This window comes from Emys orbicularis, chromosome 7, assembly GCF_028017835.1.
Source record: "Emys orbicularis isolate rEmyOrb1 chromosome 7, rEmyOrb1.hap1, whole genome shotgun sequence".
Taxonomy (NCBI): Eukaryota; Metazoa; Chordata; order Testudines; family Emydidae; genus Emys; species Emys orbicularis.
In genome coordinates, this window is record NC_088689.1 from 161741 (window position 1) to 183530 (window position 21790).

Here is a 21790-nt window from a genome sequence, read left to right on the forward strand (position 1 = left end):
CTGAGGTCTGGAAAAGGTACTCAGAGTGTCGCAGCTAAATACAAGGTCGAACAGATAGTACAACATAAGTAGTTAGCATATATTCTATGGGACCATTCAAGGTGAAGTGACCCATTAACACCCCTGTTGTCACAGAACTACAAGAAGGGTTAGTGGGTTACAGATTGTTGTAATTAGTCATAAATCCAGTGTCTGTATTTAAGACCATGACTTTTAGTATCTAGCAAAGTTATGAATTTAAGCTCCCAGACTTGTCTTTTGAAAGTGGTGTGCAGGTTTTCTGTGAGGATCAAGACTGATAGGTCAGATATAGAGTGATCACTTTGTTGAATGTGTTCAGCCATAGGTGATGTGGTATTGTTGTCTATTATTTTCCTGTGTGAGTTCATTCAAGAGCGTAGTGATTGTCTGCTTTCACCCACATAGTTATTGGGTCATTTAGTGCACTGGATGAGGTACCCCCCGAAGTTGTGATAGGCATGTGTAAGACCCACAGGTCTTGAAAGCTGTGTTGTGAGGGGGTGTTGATCATTGTAGCAATGGAGATATGTCTGCAGGTTTTGCATCTGTTGTTCCGGCAGCGTCTGGTGCCACTTTGAGTTAGTGTGTCCTGATATGTGGGGAACTTGCTTCTGTTGAGCTAGGAGAGGTTGCGGGGAGGTTGTCTGTAGGCCAGAAAAGAGGGTTCAGGAAAGATTTCTTTCAGGGTGGAGTCCACATCAAGTATGGGTTTTAGTTTGACGATAACCGATATGGGTTCCAGCGTGAGGTGGTAGGTGACAACGAGGGTGTGTGGTCAGAGTGGGTTTTATTTCTGTATTTAAGCAGGTTCTCTTGGGGTATTTGGGTGGCCCATTCTATGATGCAATCTACTTCTCTGGGAGTGTCCTTGTTTGGTGAAGGCAGTTTTGAGTGTTTTAAGGTGTATATCCTGGACTTGCTCCTCAGACAATATTCTATGGTATGTGAGTGGCTGGCTGTAGATAACAGAGTTCTTAGTGTGTTCGGGTTGGCTACTGGATCTATGAAGATAGGTGTCATGATCTGTGGGTTCCTTGTATATAGTTGTCTGTAGGGTGAAGCTGATTATGGTGTAAAGGAAGTTGATGCTGTGTGGGACCGTTCCAGAGAGAGTTTGATGGATGGGTAGTGGTGGTTGAAGTTGTGGTGGAAATCTATGAGGGAGTTTAAGCCGTCTGTTCAGAGGATAAAAATATCATCAATGTATCTCAGGTATATCATTGGTTCTGTGATGCATTTATCCAGTGGTGCAGTCCTAGGACTACAAGGGTGATAACGGGCCACTTCACCTTCAATGGTCCCTTAGAAAATGTAATAACTACTTATGTTAAACTATCTGTTCAACCTTGTATTTAGCTGTGACACTCTGAGTACCTTTCCCAGACCTCAGGAAGAGCTCTGTGTAGCTCAAAAGCTTGTCTCTCTCACCAACACAAGTTGGTCCAGAAAAAAAGATATTACCTCGCACTGCTTATCTCTTTACTACTTAACGGTAATACTATGCAGAGCAGTGCTAGTTAACAAACCCTCCTGAGTTCTCTTAATTGGCTCCATAAATCTCACCCTCATGACAGGCTCCTCTGGATCCAGTCTTGTTGGATCCATAGAGGAATGGCTCCTAGCACTGCACTGAGAGCTTAAATCAGAGCCTGGCTCTATAAATGAGATTCTGTCCTGGTATGTCCTTCTCACGCAGATTGACTCTTTGTAATAATGCTGACACCGAGGAGGGCTGCAAATTTTTCCTCGGTACTGCAGCTGAGTCTCTCTGAAATGGGACAGCTCTGGAAACAGTCTGTCACTGATCCAGACCTTTTTTTCAGATCCTGACATCTCTCTTGCATACCGTGCCTGACATAGAAGCTGAATCTCACTTCTTCCCTGCACAGTTGGCTGGAGGCAGAGGTGGGGCTGAAGCCAGTATCTGAAAACAAGCTGCCACTTCAGTGCTTCATGCAATAAAATTGTCTTGAGCCAGTTTTGTCTCTCTTTGCCCTTGTGATAAATGATGAGAAGTTTGGACATTTAGAGGGAGAATGCCCTTCCCCCAAACATGTCAAGCATCTGGGATATGTGCCCGATGCTAGGAATACACCTGGGCACCAGATGTATCTTTTGAATCCAGGCTTCTTAGCCTTCTGATCTGTCATGTTATCCTTTGTGTAACCCTGTGAACTTATGTACCAACTAACCTATACAAACTGCCTATCTACTTATAGGTTCTGAAAGGATCCTATAGCAACAATGTAACCGTCCAGCTGGCCACAGCTGAAGGCACTGAGGCAATGGAGCGCCATGCTCCTTTTAAACCCTTGCCCTAGAACGTCTGGAATTGGGGCAGGGGGTTGGGGGGGGGGGAAGAAGTGGGACGAGCAAGGGAGGCGCGTGGATGCTCCAATGGCTACTTCTAGTAGAATTTTACCGTTCAGGCTGCTCTGGTCAGAGCATTCCCATGAATGGGAATATGCAGAGGATACTCAAAGGAAGAACTCACCCTTGCCCTTCCACAGCCCTGAAGTTTTGGGTCACTGATATTCTCCCCCTCAAACACACACTTATTACACTGTCCTCACTGGAGAGGGGTTTTGGCAACTACCTCAACAAGCATCTGTTGTTCTGAGTCAACCAAACAACCTCACACCTCCCACATTATACTGTAGCCACTTGGCACAAGAGTGGGCCTCTCCAGCACTAACTGACCCTGATCTCTTCCCTCCCCTCCCCCAGAGACCATCCAAGAGCAGGACACCAACCCCCTCCAACCCTGCACAAGACCAGGGCACTCAGCTCACCTGTCCCTACCTTGAGGACCTACCCGAGACCAAAACACTGACCCCAATACCCCACAGGACCCGTATAAGACTGGGATGTTGACCCCTGATCCCTCAAGGTCCACATGCTCTCATGGTACTAACCAGATCTCCTCACCCAAGGACTCAAATGAAGTCAGGACACTAACCCCAGCCCTTGCAAGGATCCATGTGAAACTAGGGCACTGACCCAGAACTGAAGTGTGAACCGCTGCTGCAGAGAGTTCCCAGAGACACTGGTCACTTTAAGCTGGACAGAGACATTCTGGATTCCATGGGTCCCATTGAACTCTATTTCATAGATCACCTGCAAGTCCAACACAGAGGACAGTCAGAGAAAGGGCAAGGACCTGGGGCCTTAACTCCAGCCCTGCACTGCCTCAATGATGGTGGAAAGGTGGTTCAGGTACCTCAGAAACAACATTGTGACAGGTGTTGCCATCCATCTGGGGAGCTCCAGGCTGTGTGACAGGGGTGATTCTCACCTGGAGGCAGCAAAAATAAAAAATCAGTTAATCCAGTAAAGAGTGGAGTGTGACCATCCATCCCTGATGTGGAGGTTACTTACCGTAACTGGAGGTTCTTAGAGATATGTGGTCCCTATCTGTACTCTTGACTGAGGGTATAAGAGTCAATGCAAGTCAACACTTCTCCAGTTCATCTTCTTATTACAAATCCAACAGGATCTGAAGCAGAGAGGAGGGAGGGCAAGTAGCGGAATACAGCTAGGGACCACACATCTCGAAGAACCTCCAGTAACAGTAAGTAACCTCCACTTCTTTTTCAAGTGATGGTCCCTCTGTGTATTCCATACCTGGGTGATTGGCAAGCAATGTTCAGACTGCAGGAAGGTGCGAGGAAGCTGGCAACAAAGATGCTTGCAATACTGCCATTCCTACCACTGCATCCACAGCTGATGCCTGACCTAGAGCGTAGTATGTTGCAAACATGTGAACAGAACTCCAAGTTGCTGCCCTGGGACATCAGATAGGGATGCTATAGAGGCAGGAATTCTTGCTATTTTGTAGCACTCTAAAGATGCATCCCAAAACCCACTTAGAAATTCTCTGGGAGTATATGGCTTGCCTACACAATCTTTCTGCTATGGCAGTAAAAAATCTCAGAGATTTCTAATGGATTTGGTTCTTTGAAGATAGAACACCAGGGTGCACTGGACGTCAAGGGAGTGAATCTCTTCTCTTCGGAGGAAGCATGGGGTTTCAGGAAAAATACAAGTAAGTGTATTGCTTGATTGATGTGAAACTCAGAATCAATCTTGGGGAGAAATCTGGAATGTATCCAAGGGAAAATTTCTCTTGTGAAACACTGTACAGGGAGGGTCTGCGATGATGGCTCCTAGCTCACTGACCCCCTTGGCTGAAGTGATGGCCACTAAAAACACCACCTTCATGGACAGGTGGGTCATGCCACATGTTGCCACAGGTTCGAAGGGTGGTCCTGTGAGTGTCAACAGGACAAGGTTAAGGTCCCATTGAGGCATAGGTTTAAGGATTGGTGGGAAGGTCCTGATCAAGACCTTCATAAATCGTAACATCTTTTCACTGGTGCTAGGTGCAGCAAACTAAGAGTAGACCTGAATTCTTCAAGAATGGGAGCGAGTCCAGAACAGCCAGAATGCCCATAGTATCTAGTAAATGTTGGTGGAGTCATGCCCAGGCCAAAAAGTGCCTCCATTTGGTTAGGTAGCAGGTTCTAGTGGAATCCTTTCCTTTGGTTAAGGATTTCCTGAATGGGGGCAGAGCATAAGCATTCTATTTCCGATGCTCATCCAAACACCAGGCCATAAAGTGGAATGAGCCAGGTTGGGGTGGTTGATTTTCCTCCTATGCTGGATTAGGAGATCCAGAAATGGGTGGTCCTGATAAATGGGTGGGTGGACATAGTTAGAAGTTCCATGAACCAGAACTGTCTGGTCCAGTAAGGTACTATGAGACTGATATTGACTTTGTCACTGCATATTTTCTCTATAACTTGTGGGGGGGGGGGTAGGAGGAAAGGAGGATCTGAGGCCATCCATCCAAGACAGCAAGGGAGCAGCACCCTGGGAGTTGCAACCTATGGCTCCCCTAAACCAACATAGGAGAAGCTTTCTGTTCATCTAGGATGAAAAGAGGTCCCATAGTGAGCACCTCATTGTGTAAATATCATGGTTAGGACTGAGTCATGAATCTCCCATTCATGATCTGCAGAGAATCTTCTGCTTAGCTCGCCTGCAAGGGCGTTGTGAATACCCAGGAGGTATACAGCCTGCATTGTGATGTGGTGCTTAACACACCAATTCCAAAGACTGACGGCTTCAGGACAGAGGGGATGAGATCTTGCTCCTCCTTGTTTGTTTATATACACCATCGCAATGATATTGTCCAGCATGAAGGGAAGGAAGGCCTTGCACACAAGGCAGACCGCCCTCAGTTCCAGTAAGTTTATATGTAGCCTGGCCTCTCATGGGGTCCAGGTACCCTGAGCAGTGTAGTTGTTCAGATGAGTGCCCCTCATCCCAGAAGGGAGACGTCTGTAACAAGGGTGGTCCTAGGCATAGGAGGGCTGAAAGAAATCCCCACAGGACTTTCCAGATTCGACCACTAAGCAAGGGAGGAGATAACTCTGGTGGGAACAGTAAGCTGGAGTCGATGTGGTCCCTGTTCGGTTGGTAAATCGAGCGGCACCAAGTTTGCAGACACCATAATCTGCAATCTGGAATCTGGCAAATGGCACCATGTAGATCATAGAATATCAGGGTTGGAAGGGACCTCAGGAAGTCATCTAGTCCAACCCCCTGCTCAAAGCAGGACCAATTCCCAACTAAATCATCCCAGCCAGGGCTTTGTCAAGCCTGACCTTAAAAATCTCTAAAGAAGGAGATTCCACCACCTCCCTAGGTAACCCATTCCAGTGCTTCACCACCCTCCTAGTGAAAAGGTTTTTCCTAATATCCAACCTAAACCTCCCCCACTGCAACTTGAGACCATTACTCCTTGTTCTGTCATCTGCTACCACTGAGAAGAGTCTAGATCCATCCTCTTTGGAACCCCCTTTCAGGTAGTTGAAAGCAGCTATCAAATCCCCCCTCATTCTTCTCTTCTGGAGACTAAACAATCCCAGTTCCCTCAGCCTCTCCTCATAAGTCATGTGCTCCAGCCTCCTAATCAGTTTTGTTGCCCTCCGCTGGACTCTTTCCAATTTTCCACATCCTTCTTGTAGTGTGGGGCCCAAAACTGGACACAGTACTCCAGATGAGGCCTCACCAATGTCGAATAAAGGGGAATGATCACGTCCCTCGATCTGCTGGCAATGCCCCTACTTATACAGCCCAAAATGCCGTTAGCCTTCTTGGCAACAAGGGCACACTGCTGACTCATATCCAGCTTCTCATCCACTGTAACCCCTAGGTCCTTTTCTGCAGAACTGCTTCCTAGCCATTCGGTCCCTAGTCTGTAACAGTGAATGGGATTCTTCCGTCCTAAGTGCAGGACTCTGCACTTGTCCTTGTTGAACCTCATCAGGTTTCTTCTGGCCCAATCTTCTGATTTGTCTAGGTCCCTCTGTATCCTAGCCCTACCCTCCAGCGTATCTACCACTCCTCCCAGTTTAGTGTCATCTGCACTAGAAGGGACCAACCACTGTGACCATCTAGTATGATCTCTGTTATAACACAGGCCCCAGAATTTACCTGAAATAATTCTTGTTTGTACTAGAGAATCTTTTAGAAAAAGGTCCAATCTTGATTTAAAAAATTACCAGAGATGGAGAGTACAGCACAAACTTTGGTAAGTTGCTCCTACTGTTGATTACTTTTACTTAAAATTTAGGGCTGTCAAGCGATAAAAAAAAAACCATGATTAATCGCACTGTTAAACAATAATAAAATACCATTTATTTAAATATTTTTGAATGTTTTCTACATTTTCAAATACATTGATTTCAATTACAACACAGAATACAAAGTGTACAGTGCTCACTTTATATATATATTTTATTACAAATATTTGCACTGTAAAAACAAAAGAAATAGTATTTTTCAATTCACCTAATACAAGTACTGTAGTGCAATCTCTTCATCATGAAAGTTGAACTTACAAATGTAGAATTATGTACAATAACTGCATTCAAAAATAAAACAATGTAAAACTTTACAGCCTACAAGTCCACTCAGTCCTACTTCTTGTTCAGCCAATCGCTCAGACAAACAAGTTTGGTTACAATTTGCAGGAGATTGCACTACAGTACTTGTATTAGGTGAATTGAAAAATATTATTACTTTTGTTTATCATTTCTATAGTGCAAATATTTGTAATAAAAAATAATATAAAGTGAGCACTGTACACTTTGTATTCTGTGTTGCAACAGAAATCAATATATTTGAAAATGTAGAAAAACATCCAAAAATATTTTATTAAATTTCAATTGGTATTCTATTGTTTAACAGTGCGATTAATCACGATTAATTTTTTGAGTTAATCACGTGAGTTAACTGCGACTAATCAACAGCCTTATTAAAATTTTATGCCTATTTCTAGTTTGAATTTCTCAAGCTTCAACTTGTATACCTTTGTCTGCTAGACTGGAGAGCTCATTCTTAAATATCTGTCCCCCCTAGGTATTTACATACTGATCAAGTCACCCCTTTAACCTTCTCTTTGTTAATCTAAATAGATTGAGCTCCTTGAGTTTCACTATAGCAACCAGAGACGAACCCATGGTGATGTAATACATTTAAATAAATAAAAGAAGACAGGAAGTTTATCTCTGAAGTCCGTGAGCCTGGAGTAGTTATTAAAGTCATATTTCGCTAACAAAGGTTGTTCGTTAAATGACATAAAATTGCAGACCTGTGGAGGAGAAGACCTTCTTTACCAGGAGGTCGTGTCTCTCAGAGCCCTTATCTGCCAGAGTGAATTTCTGGTAGTGCCACCAAGCACTGTCTGCAGTCACCTGTACCACCACCAAGTTGAATATATCTTCCAGTGTTACATAAGTAACAGCCTAGGGTCTGAGGAGTTCCAGCAGTTACACCTGAAGGACTCAGCTCATCTGTTGCAGTTGAATGGTCTTTAAATGAACAAGGTGGTGCTGACAATTGGTGCGGACCAGGACTCATAGAACCGGTGGGCATCTGTGCTTTACGCTTCGGTACCACCTTCAGAACCGGCAGATCTCTCTTTTTGCCCACCTTGCCTTCCAACTTGGGGGTCTTTGGCAGAGCTGGTTCCATTGGTTCTGAGCGAGACATGACATCTCACCCAACCTGGACCGGCTCAGGGAGGAAACACGTTTCTTATTGACTGTCTTTTGCATGGTTCTGTCCTTGTGCCCATCAGAGTGTTCTCTACTTTCATGGGGAGCCCTGAAGGAAGAGCCCTTGGGCTTCAGTGTTAGAGGCTCCACTCCAAGGCACATGCTTGGAGGGCACGGCTGGCTGGTTGAGGCTGACATACAGGGGGTTCTCCTGGGCCTGGATCAGAGAGGGGCCTCATAGCCTCCTCCATCAGGTACTTTCTTAGGCAAAGCCCCCGTGCCTCTCAAGTTCTGGGTGGTAAGGATCGACAGATACTGCACTTTGCAGAGATACGTGCTGCACTCAGACAGTACAAGCACTGTTGATGTTCATCATTGATGGAGAAGGAGCAAGGGCAGGAGACGCAGTTCTTGAATCCCAGGACTCTGGGCATAATCCCGGAACCAGGGATGGTTTCCCTCAACTGGGGAGGAAAAATCTACTCTAAACTTATTAGAAAATTAAACTACTAAACTACAATATAAACTACTTAAAAATATTTTCTACTTTACAGGTTATAGTGAAGGAGGACATGACTCCAACTCAGGCTATGCAGAAGTAAGAAGGAACTGGAGAGGCATTGACCCGCCCTGCCTCAGATATCCTTGGTCGGGAGCACAAGGGGAGCTACTGCATGTGCAGATCAACGGACACTGCTTTTGAAGAATTTCCGGACTCAGACCTGCATGTGTACCTATGTGTGGAAAACACATAGGGATCATCACTTGAAGAACTGGGGCCTTCCCCCGCTTCCTCTTTCCAAACCACTTCCAAGTCTGAGTCCTTTCCCTTCTCAACCACATTTCTGTCTGTGACCTGCCCCTCCACTCCCAATCTATCCCAGAACCAGGGCCTGCTCTCTACTCCATCTCTGCCCATCCCAAGCCAAAGATCTTCCACTCACTCACTCACACACACACACACACACACACACACACACACACACACACCACCTTAGAGTATACCCCATCTCATATCTGAAACCTTCCCCATATTCCTTTTCCAGAGACAATGTGGCTTTCTCCTCCAAAACCTTGTCTCAGACACAGAATTTTTCCATTCCCCCAAAGTGCTTGGCTCAAGACTCAGGATTCCCTTCATCTCAGATGCAGGAATTATTTTCATTGGCAGAGTCTCACCTGCATGAGCTGGACAACGGTCATATTAACTGGGACCTGGAAAAGAAAAATCAACAGATGTGTTTTAACTGTAAGTGCCCAGAGTCACTAGGAGATCACACACCAGTGTCTAGATAATATGGTGATAAGCAGAGCCCTGCCTATTCCAAGGCTGTGGAACTCGCCACCAACTTTGTGCTCTAGAATCTAGAAGTATGGTCTAGTGATACGGCACTAGTCCGTGACCCAGGAGACCTATGTTGTTTTCCTGGTTCTGCTAGTGACCTGCTGTGTGCAAAGCCAAATTAAGGTACTACAGGCCTGTGCCGAGGGCTCCTGCAACTGGCATCAGATGATTACAGAAGAACCTCAGCTTTCATTTACGAAAATGTAATTTTCTAGGTCCCATGGTTGTGAAGTAAACCTTGAAAATACAAACCAAGTGTAACTGATGCAGTGACAACTGTTCTACTCTGCAGACATCCTGAAAAAATAATTCTGGGAGGAGCAAACTGTCTCATCCATTTCAACAGCATATTAATATTTAGACCAATATTCATTTTAATAAATCTTGGACTGCCAGGGAAATTCCCAAAGAATAGAACAGCAATGATGGTGTGCCAATATTCAGAAAGGGAAAACAGGAGGATCCTAGTGAAATAGGCCAGCTAGCCCAACATCAACCTCAAGAAAAATAATTGAAAAGCTGATATCAAATCAATCAAATTCTGGGAATATAATTAATGCAGTCAACATGGTTTTATAGAAAACAGCTCTTGACAAACAAACCTGATTTAATTATCTGATGTGATTGCAAGTTTGGTTGATAAAGGTAACTGCATAGATGTAATAGATTTAGACTTTTGTGAAGCACTTGACTGGGCATCACACAACATTCTGATTAAAAAATTAGCACTATACAATATCAGTACAGCACATATTAAATGGATTAAGAGCTGGCTAGCTGACATATCTCAAAGCAGTTATCAATAGGGGATGTGTTTCTAGTGGGGTTCTTCAGAATCGGTTGAAACCTGATGCTATTCAATCTTTTCATCAATGACCCAGAAGTAAATACAAAATCACTGCTAATAAAATTTGTAGTTGGCACAAAGATTGGTGGAGTGGTAATAATGAGTAGGACAGGGCTGTCATACATAGTGATCTGGATTACTTGGTAAACTGGGCCCTGTCAAACAAAATGTGTTTTAATACAGCTACCTGCAAGGTCATACATCTAGGAACAAAGAATGTAGGTCACTGTTACAGGGTGAGCTGACCTTTTTCATGGGTTGGACCTCAGCTGCACCTGTGCCACGCTTAGCTTGCCTCCCCAACTGAAGGGAGAGTGTGCTGAAGTCATGTTACAAAGCTGATGCAACTAAACTGGGCCTTCAAGGAAGCTAGTGACCTGTGATCAGAGCAAGATCAGATCAGAGAAACTCCAGAGAGAGTGGCACTGGGAATGGATGCTTTAGCAGGAGTGGGTGGGAGGACTCCAGAAAAAAATAGACCTGGGAGTCAGTGCTCTATAAAGAGAAGGATAGCAGGCTGGGAGAACACAGGAGGAAGACAGGGAAGTTTGGGATGACTGGGCAGACAGCCTGGTTGTTCAGGATACCCAAGGCTGGGAACCCATAACCGACGATGGATGTGGGTTACCCCTATGCTGCCACCCTGTGAGTTTCCCTTAATCTCCCCTAATATTAAGGAGAGGATGGACAGACTGTTCATGCTGCCATCAAGCAAGGTCATGCGGTGACTCCTCGGAACACGGGGAGAATGAAGGAACTAAGAGCCCAGGAGGGCCAGAGCTGAGCCCAAGAGAAGTGCAGTGCTGAAAGAGTGTGGTGCAGAAAAGAAAACAGACCCTAGGGGAGAAAGGGCTGTGCCTCGTGAGACTAGGATGGAAGATGTGTGTTTGTTTGGTTTGATTTAAAGGGATGATCTTTTTGTGACTTGGCCAGAGAGCTATGTCACCTGCTGAAGATGAAAAACCCATGGGAGATTAAGGGAAAATGAGGCACCAGAGCAAAATTGGGCAGATCCCTGTTACAATCACACTTCCAGAATAGCAGACTATACTTTGGAAAACTGTGACACAAAAAAGGACTTTGGGAGATGTGGTATATCTTGACTTTAGTAAGGCTTTTGATACTGTTTCGCATGACCTTCTCAAAAACAAACTAAGGAAATACAACCTAGATGGAGCTACAATAAGGTGGGTGCATATCTGGTTGGAAAATTGTTCCCAGAGAGTAGTTATCAGAGGTTCACAGTCAAGCTGGAAGGGCATAACCAGTGGGGTCCCGCAGGTATTGGTTCTGGGTCCGGTTCTGTTCAATATCTTCATCAGTGATTTAGATAATGGCATAGAGAGTACACTTATAAAGTTTGCGGATGATACCAAGCGGGGAGGGGTTGCAAGTGCTTTGGAGGATAGGATCAAAATTCAAAATGATCTGGACAAACTGGAGAAATGGTCTGAAGTAAATAGGGTGAAATTCAATAAGGACAAATGCAAAGTACTCCATGTAGGAAGGAACAATCAGCTGCACACATACAAAATGGGAAATGACTGCCTAGGAAGGAGTCCTGCGGAAAGGGATCTGAGGGTCATAGTGGATCACAAGCTAAATATGAGTCAACAGTGTAACACTGTTGCAAAAAAAGCAAACATCATTCTGGGATGTATTAGCAGGAGTATTGTAAGCAAGACACGAGAAGTAATTTTTCTGCTCTACTCCGTGCTGATTAGGCCTCAACTTGAGTATTGTGTCCAGTTCTAGGTGCCACATTTCAGGAAAGATGTGGACAAATTGGAGAAAGCCCAGAGAAGAGCAACAAAAATGATGAAAGGTTAGAAAACATGACCTATGAGGGAAGATTGAAAAAAATTGGGTTTGTTTAGTCTGAAGAAGAGAAGACTGAGAGGGGACATGATGACAGTTTTCAAGTACATAAAAGGTTGTTACAAGGAGGAGGGAGAAAAATTGTTTCGGAGAGTTTCAGAGGAGCTGCCGAGAGCGGGACGGAAAGCCCAGCGCCAGGACCCGCAGGCCGGGCAGGGAATGTAGGGCATGTTATGCCTATACAAAGCATGGACATTTAAAAAGAAATTGTCCCTATTGGGCTGGGGGCAGGGTGCCTCACCCCGAGCAGGGACAGGGACAAGTCCCTACGACAGTCCGCGGGGTGAGGGAATCCAGGCGGCTGTGGACATGTTGGGCCTGTGGGCAGCGAGGGCACCTCTTGAGGGATATCCTTCAGAAAATAGAAATCCAAACCTAGGGAAGTCAAAATAAAGGAGCAAATGCTGTGGCAGATAAAGTGTTAGATGGAAATTAGGAGGGTGAAAGGAGCAATTTTTGAAGTGCAAATAGTCAAAACCAGAACACAAACAGTTAGCCAAAGACTCAAAACGTGGCTATAGTGTACTTAGATTTTCAGAAAGCCTTTGACAAGGTCCCTCACCAAAGGCTCTTGCACAAAGTAAGCTGCTACGGGATAAGAGGGAAGGTGCTGTCATGGATTGGTAACTGGTTAAAAGATAGGAAACAAAGGGTAGGTATAAATGGTCAGTTTTCAGAATGGAGAGAGGTAAATTGTAGTGTGCCCCAGGGGTCTGTTCTGGGACCAGTCCTACTCAACAAATTAATAAAGGATCTGGAAAAAGGGCTAAACAAAGTGAGGTGGCAAAATTTGCAGATGACACAAAATTACTCAAGATAGTTAAGACCCAGGCAGACTGCGAAAGAGCTACAAAAGGATCTCTCAAAACTGGGTGACTGGGCAACAAAATGGCTGATGAAATTTAATGTTGATAAATGCAAAGTAATGCACATTGGAAAGCATAATCCCAACTATACATATAAAATGATGGGGTCTAAATTAGCTGTTACCACTCAAGAAAGAGATCTTGGAGTCATTGTGAGTGGATGTTTTCAGAGAACTATCCAATGTGCAACGGCAGTCAAAAAAGCGAACAGAATGCTGGGAATAATTAAGAAAGGGATAGATAATAGGACAGAAAATATCATGTTGCCTCTCTATAAATCCATGGTACACTCACATCTTGAATACTGTGTGCAGATGTGGTCATCCCATCTCAAAAGAGAGATATTGGAATTGGAAAAGGTTCAGAAAAGGGCAACAAAAATTATTAGGGGTATGGAATGGTTTCTATATGAGGAGAGATTAATAAGACTGGGACTTTTCATCTTGGAAAAAAGACGGCTTAGGGGAGAGATGATTGAGGTCTATAAAATCATGACTGGTGTAGAGAAAGTAGATAAGGAAGTGTTGTTTACTATTTCTCAGAACACAAGAATTAGGGGTCACCAAATGAAATTAATAGGCAGCAGGTTTACAACAAATAAAAGGAAGTATTTCTTCACACAATGCACAGTCAACCTGTGGAACTACTTGCCAGAGGATGTTGTGAAGGCCAAGACCATAACAGGGTTCAAAAAGGAACTAGATAAATTCATGGAGCATATTAGCCAGGATGGGCAGGAATGGTGTCCCTAGCCTCTGTTTGCCAGAAGCTTGGAATGAGCAACGGGATGGATCACTTGATTATCTGTTCTGTTCATTCCCTCTGGGGCACCTGGCACTGGCCAGGAAGACAGGATACTGGGCTAGATGGACCTTTGGTCTGACCCAGTAGGGCCATTTTTATGTTACGTTAAACCACAATAAATTCTTTAAATATCATTTGTTTCTTCACCACAAAAGATGTGAAGAGATATCTTATTTACCTGAAGAGAACAGGTGAAAGAGATGGTGAAGAAACAAATGATTCATTAAATAGCAGCAAGTCACCAAGACAGGATGCTCTTGATCCAGGAGTTCTGTAGGAACATAGAATGGAATGGATGGGCTGCTCACAGTAATAAACAATCCTTCATTAAAATCAGTTTCTGTACTGAAAGGCAGGCCAAGGTGATTGGGAGACCCTGAGAATTGCACACAAGTGAGCTCTACTAAATTAGCTGAAGAGGCAGTGGCAAAACAGTGCTGAAGTCATTAGAACAGGATGTCAAGTCACAGTACAAGAAGCTGCTGAGGGTGGGGAAGACGATCTGCACCTTTAGTATAGTGAAGTCACGGTAATATGAGGCTGCGTCCAGGGTAGGATCAGTGGTGCAGCTGCTGCTCAGGTTGGTGAAGGTCCGAGTACAGCTTGTGCTTTTACTCTGCAGGAAACCTGAAAAAAGGGAACAAGAGACATGAAAAAATATCAGTAGGAAATGTCATCCTCAATAAAGCTGGAACTGCTACCATCACCACACTCACCAGCAGGATTCCCATCAATACAAAGTCCATCGGCACCCATTCCCACTGGCTGTCTTAGTGTGCTCAGTACAGATGATGCAGCAAAGTAGGTCTGGATTGGATCACCAGCCTGAAAAGGAAATTTGGAGAATTTAGAAAAGTGTTCATGGAAAACCCATATCAAGTGCAAGGGACTGAACACCATCAATGCAGGAAGGAATTATAGCAAACCATCAGGTCTGCTAGAGTTAAGGTTTAGACCAGCTTTCTGTTTAAAGCTTGACTCTTTGAAGTGCTCTAAAACCTGCATGGTTACTTGGATTGCCTTGAAATTTGGTGTGCCTCATTTGGAGGTACAGGGGTAGAGTTAATGACTCAAATTAATTGGTGATCATTTGACCAAGGGTTCCCAGAATACTGTCCCCTGTAGGGAAAAAAGTTTCCTGAAGGTTTGTTAATTTTAATCAATGTATTGTTGCCCAAGGATAGGGCTCAAGCCATGGCTGAGATCATCACTCTGGGGTCTCAATCGCTTCAGAGTTATCCCCACAGTGCTTGTCACACACTAGGCCTTTGGAGGAGCAAGAAAATCATAACATTATTAGCAGAAAAGAGTTGAGCTGTGTCCATTCAACTGCACACCCATCACCCACAAACTCAGTGGTTACACTCTGCAGGCAGAGGCACTTGTTACCCCCACATTTTCCCCTCCCAAGTATGTCAGGATCTAGGGGGGGGCTGCCTCTTTTGAGAGGGCTGAGCCCCCACTCCCTGAGAGTCAGGATATGGGGAACCATGCCCATCTGGGGGTCTCTAAGCCCTTCCCCCTGCCTCCCCTATGCCAAGATCTGAGGGGCCTCTGCCTATCTAAGTGGATCTGACCCCCCACTTCCAGCCTCACCTCAGTCCCTGGAAAAATCTTGGAGCAGGTACTCAAGGAATCAATTCTGAAGCACTTAGAGGAGAGGAAAGTGATCAGGAACAGTCAGCATGGATTCACCAAGGGCAAGTCATGCTTGACTAACCTAATTGCCTTCTATGAGGAGATAACTGGGTCTGTGGATGAGGGGAAAGCAGTGGATGTGTTATTCCTTGACTTTAGCAAAGCTTTTGATACGGTCTCCCACAGTATTCTTGCTGGCAAGTTAAAGAAGTATGGGCTGGATGAATGGACTATAAGGTGGATAAAAAGCTGGCTAGATCGTCGGGCTCAACGTGTAGTGATCAATGGCTCCATGTCTAGTTGGCAGCCGGTTTCAAGCGGAGTGCCCCAAGGATCGGTCCTGGGGCCGGTTTTGTTCAATATCTTCATTAATGATCTGGAGGATGGCGTGGAATGCACTCTCAGCAAGTTTGCAGACACTAAACTGGGAGGAGTGGTAGATACGCTGGAGGGTAGGGCTAGGATACAGAGGGACCTAGACAAATTAGAGGATTGGGCCAAAAGAAACCTGATGAGGTTCAACAAGGACAAGTGCAGAGTCCTGCACTTAGGACGGAAGAATCCCATTCACTGTTACAGACTAGGGACCGAATGGCTAGGAAGCAGTTCTGCAGAAAAGGACCTAGGGGTTACAGCAGATGAGAGGGATAGCTCAGTTGTTTGAGCATTGGTCTGCTAAACCCAGGGTTGTGAGTTCAATCCTTGAGGGGGCCACTTGGGGATCTAGGACAAAATCAGTACTTGGTCCTGCTAGTGAAGGCAGGGGGCTGGACTCGATGATCTTTCAAGGTCCCTTCCAGTTCTAGGAGATGGGATATCTCCATTAATTATTTTTTTTTTTTTAATTATAAGCTGGATATGAGTCAACAATGTGCCCTTGTTGCCAAGAAGGCTAACGGCATTTTGGGCTGTATAAGTAGGGGCATTGCCAGCAGATCGAGGGACGTGATCATTCCCCTCTATTTGGCATTGGTGAGGCCTCATCTGGAGTACTGTGTCCAGTTTTGGGCCCCACACCACAAGAAGGATGTGGAAAAATTGGAAAGAGTCCAGCGGAGGGCAACAAAACTGATTAGGGGGCTGGAGCACATGACTTATGAGGAGAGGCTGAGGGAACTGGGATTGTTTAGTCTGCAGAAGAGAAGAATGAGGGGGGATTTGATAGCTGCTTTCAACTACCTGAAAGGGGGTTCCAAAGAGGATGGATCTAGACTCTTCTCAGTGGTAGCAGATGACAGAACAAGGAGTAATGGTCTCAAGTTGCAGTGGGGGAGGTTTAGGTTGGATATTAGGAAAAACTTTTTCACTAGGAGGGTGGTGAAGCACTGGAATGAGTTACCTAGGGAGGTGGTGGAATCTCCTTCCTTAGAGGTTTTTAAGGTCAGGCTTGACAAAGCCCTGGGTGGGATGATTTAGTTGGGAATTGGTCCTGCTTTGAGCAGGGGGTTGGACTAGATGACCTCCTGAGGTCCCTTCCAATCCTGATATTCTATGATTCTATGCCCCCTCATATAAGCTGGAGTCTGGGTGAGGTCTGCCATTCTGGGGGTGTCTTGGCCCCTCTCCCTGTCCCCCCATGGGATATGGGTGCCTTGTCCCTCTGGGAGGTCAGAGCCCCACTCTCTGCCTTCCATGGGAGCCAGCATCTGGCAAAGCCCTGCCCTCTGGGTAGGAAGCTAAGGACAGGCATGCTGGGAGCATGCATCAAGAGTACACTGCTACTGAGAAGTTGAGAACAGGCAAACTTGCTGCACATCACAGGTTTCTCGAGCACTGGGGAGATGGGGATGGGAACATCCACAGAGATGACTGGAGCAGTTGACATCTCAGAACTATTGTTTCTGGCTATATTCATCTGCATGCGGTGTTCTTGTTCAGCCAAGACAATCACAGAAATGAATGGGCCACTTCACACCTCTCCCAGCTTCCTATACTTTCAGGATTATTCTGTGCTGGATCTGTATATACCAAAATTGTTGCTGATGATTAAATTTCATACAATATTATAGCAAAGTACCAGCTCGGCTGTAGTTAAGATTTAGAAGAGTTTTCTGTTTAAAGGACAACTTTTCTAAGTGCTCCACGAGCCACACACATTCCTGGATTGTCTTGAAATTTGCTGTGCCTCATGGGAGTGTAGGGTAGAGAAGGGAGAGGATGGGAGTGGTGGCAGGGAACTTGGGGGATTAGAGGGGGTATGTCAGCCCTGAATTCTCCCCTTCTGTGTGTGCTGAGAGCTGGGAGAGCCTTTCCCCTGGGGGCTTTCCCTGACCCCTGTGTGTCCTGAGATCTAAGAGACCCTGCCCCTATCAGGTTGTCTGAATCCCTCTCCTTGGCCCCTATGTCAGCCAGGATCTGGGAGGCACAAGAGGGGGGACATCCTAAGCCAACACATTTAAACATCTGAAATCCAGGAAATAAATAGTTACGGTGCACACTCATAGACTCAGACTCATAGACTTTAAGGTCAGAAGGGACCATTATGATCATCTAGTCTGACCTCCCGCATGATGCAGGCCACAAAAGCTGACCCACCCACTCCTGGAATAATTCTCTCTCTTGACTCAGCTGTTGAAGTCCCCAAATCATGATTTAAAGACTTCAAGTCGCAGAGAATCCTCCAGCAAGCGACCCCTGCCCCATGCTGCGGAGGAAGGCGAAAAACCTCCAGAGCCTCTGCCAATCTACCCTGGAGGAAAATTCCTTCCCGACCCCAAATATGGCGATCAGCTGAACCCCGAGCATGCGGGCAAGATTCTCCAGCCAGACCCTCCGGAAAATGTTCTCTGTAGTAACTTTTAATATCCCATCATTGACCATTGTTACTAATTACCAGCGATGGCACGTTATTGACCTATTGACTAAAATCACGTTATCCCATCAAACCATCCCCTCCATAAACTTATCAAGCTTAATCTTAAAGCCAGAGAGGTCTTTCGCCCCCACTGTTTCCCCCGGAAGGCTGTTCCAGAACTTCACCCCTCTGATGGTTAGAAACCTTCGTCTAATTTCAAGCCTAAACTTCCCGACGGCCAGTTTATATCCATTTGTTCTCGTGTCCACATTAGTACTGAGCTGAAATAATTCCTCTCCCTCCCTGGTATTTATCCCTCTGATATATTTAAAGAGAGCAATCATATCCCCCCTCAGCCTTCTTTTGGTTAGGGTAAACAAACCGAGCTCCTCGAGTCTCCTTTCATACGACAGGTTTTCCATTCCTCGGATCATCCTAGTGGCCCTTCTCTGTACCCATTCCAGTTTGAGTTCATCCTTTTTAAACATGGGAGACCAGAACTGCACACAGTACTCCAAATGAGGTCTCACCAGTGCCTTGTATAACGGAACCAGCACCTCCTTATCCCTACTAGAAATACCTCGCCTAATGCATCCTAAGACCGCATTAGCTTTTTTCACAGCCACGTCACATTGCCGACTCATAGTCATCCTGCGATCAACCAGGACTCCGAGGTCCTTCTCCTCTTCCGTTACTTCCAACTGATGCGTCCCCAGCTTATAACTAAAATTCTTGTTAGTCATCCCTAAATGCATAACCTTACACTTCTCACTATTAAATTTCATCCTATTACTATTACTCCAGTTTACAAGGTCATCCAAATCTCCCTGCAGGATATCCCGATCCTTCTCCGAATTGGCAATACCTCCCAACTTTGTGTCATCCGCAAACTTTATCAGCCCACTCCTACATTTGGTTCCAAGGTCAGTAATAAATAGATTAAATAAAATCGGACCCAAAACCGAACCTTGAAGAACTCCACTGGTAACCTCCCTCCAACCTGACAGTTCACCTTTCAGTACGACCCGCTGCAGTCTCCCCTTTAACCAGTTCTTTATCCACCTCTGGATTTTCATATCGATCCCCATCTTTTCCAATTTAACCAATAATTCCTCATGCGGTACCGTATCAAACGCTTTACTGAAATCGAGGTATATTAGATCCACCGCATTTCCTTTATCTAAAAAATCTGTTACTTTCTCAAAGAAGGAGATCAGGTTGGTTTGGCACGATCTGCCTTTCGTAAAACCATGTTGTAATTTGTCCCAATTGCCATTGACCTCAAGGTCCTTAACTACTTTCTCCTTCAAAAATTTTTCCAAGACCTTGCATATTGCAGATGTTAAACTAACAGGCCTGTAGTTACCCGGGTCACTTTTTTTCCCCTTCTTGAAAATAGGAACCACATTAGCTATTCTCCAGTCAAACGGTACCATCCCCGAGTTTACAGATTCATTAAAAATTATCGCTAACGGGCTTGCAATTTCTCACGCCAGTTCCTTTAATATTCTCGGATGAAGATCATCCGGTCCGCCCGATTTAGTCCCGTTAAGCTGTTCGAGTTTGGCTTCTACCTCGGATACGGTAATGTCAACCCCCCCTCCTTTATTCCCATCCGTCACGCTGCCACTATTCCTAAGCCCTTCATTAGCCTCATTAAAGACCGATGCAAAATATTCGTTTAGATATTGTGCCATGCCTAGATTATCCTTAATCTCCACTCCATCTACAGTCTTCAGCGGTCCCACTTCTTCTTTCTTTGTTTTCTTCCTATTTATATGGCTATAAAACCTCTTACTATTGGTTTTAATTCCCCTCGCAAGGTCCAACTCTACACGGCTTTTGGCCTTTCTCACTCCATCTCTACATGCTCTGACCTCAATAAGGTAGGTTTCTTTGCTGATCCCTCCCATCTTCCACTCCTTGTACGCTTTCTGTTTTTTCTTAGGCCTGGTCTACACTAGGAGTTTATGTCGAATTTAGCGCCGTTACATCGAATTAAGTATGCACCCGTCCACACCACGAAGCTATTTAGTTCGACATTGAGGTCTCTTAAATTCGACTTCTGTACTCCTCCCCAACGAGGGGAGTAGCGCTAAATTCGACATGGCCATGTCGAATTAGACTAGGTGTGGATGGAAATCGACGGTAATAGCTCCGGGAGCTATCCCACAATGCACCACTCTGTGGACGCTCTGGACAGCAGTCCGAGCTCGGATGCTCTGACCAGCCACACAGGAAAAGCCCTGGGAAAATTTGAATTCCTTTTCCTGTCTGGCCAGTTTGAATCTCATTTCCTGTTTGGACATCGTGGCGAGCTCAGCAGCACTGGCAATGATGCAGAGCTCTCCAGCAGAGATGGCCATGCAATCTCAGAATAGAAAGAGGGCCCCAGCATGGACTGATCGGGAAGTCTTGGATCTGATCACTGTGTGGGGCGATGAGTCCGTGCTTTCCGAGCTGCAATCGAAAAGACAGAATGCAAAGATCTACGAGAAGATCTCTAAAGCCATGGCAGAGAGAGGATACAGCCGGGATGCAACGCAGTGCCGCGTGAAAATCAAGGAGCTGAGACAAGGCTACCAGAAGACCAAAGAGGCAAACGGACGCTCCGGATCCCAGCCCCAGACATCCCGTTTCTACGAGGCACTGCATTCCATCCTAGGTGCGGCCGCCACCACTACCCCACCACTGACCGTGGACTCTGAGGATGGGATATTGTCGACGGCCGCTTCCTCGGACATGTTAGCGGACGGGGAAGATGAGGAAGGAGATGAGGAGGACGAGGCAGTCGACAGCGCTTACAACGCTGATTTCCCCGACAGCCAGGATCTCTTCATCACCCTTACAGAGATCCCCTACCAACCGTCCCCAGCCGTTAACCCGGACACAGAATCAGGGGAAGGATCAGTCAGTAAGTGTTAATCATGTAAACATTTATTTTTAACAGAACAGGAATATTAACAATAATAACAATGGGTTTTTCATGATTAGTTTGCCCTAGGCGCTTAACGTTTCAGTCCTTGGCAGTGCAACTACTGAAAAAAAATCTAACCATGTCCGGTTTAGCATGATTGGTTTGCCCTAGGCGCTCTACTGTTTAGTCCCTGCCAGTGCAGCTACAGTAAAATCCGGTCTATATATCCGGGGATAGAGCTGAAATCCTCATGGGACATCTCCATGAAGCTCTCCTGGAGGTAATGGGAAAGCCTTTGCATCAGGTTCCTGGGGAGAGCGGCCTTATTGTGTCCTCCGTAGTAGGAGACGTTTCCGCGCCAGGAGATCAGCAAGTACTCGGGAATCATTGCCTTGCAGAGCATGGCGGCATACAGCCCTGGTCTTTGCAGGCTTTCCCGAAGCATCCTTTCTTTCTCCGTCTCTGAAATCCTCATCAGAGTGATGTCGCTCATGGTGACCTGCTTTGAATTAGGTAGGGGAATGTTAGTATTGGGACTGCTTGCCTGTTCCTTTACAGAACTGTAACCGGCGGCTTACAGCCACGCGGTGGAGGCGGGAGGGGGCAGCATACAG

General features: G+C 45.6%; 1 protein-coding gene across 1 annotated transcript in view; it reads right to left on the bottom strand.

Moving 5' to 3' along the window:
* The window catches only part of TCTN3 (tectonic family member 3), an 89823-nt gene that overhangs the window by 40580 nt on the left and 27453 nt on the right, over nt 1–21790 (bottom strand). Inside the window, exons 5-9 of the mRNA XM_065408409.1 lie at nt 14544–14652; nt 14336–14454; nt 9267–9302; nt 3242–3316; nt 3022–3138 (exon numbers count right to left, since the gene is read on the bottom strand). Coding sequence (XP_065264481.1) covers nt 3022–3138; nt 3242–3316; nt 9267–9302; nt 14336–14454; nt 14544–14652 — 456 coding nt within the window. The remainder of the gene's footprint in view (nt 1–3021; nt 3139–3241; nt 3317–9266; nt 9303–14335; nt 14455–14543; nt 14653–21790) is intronic.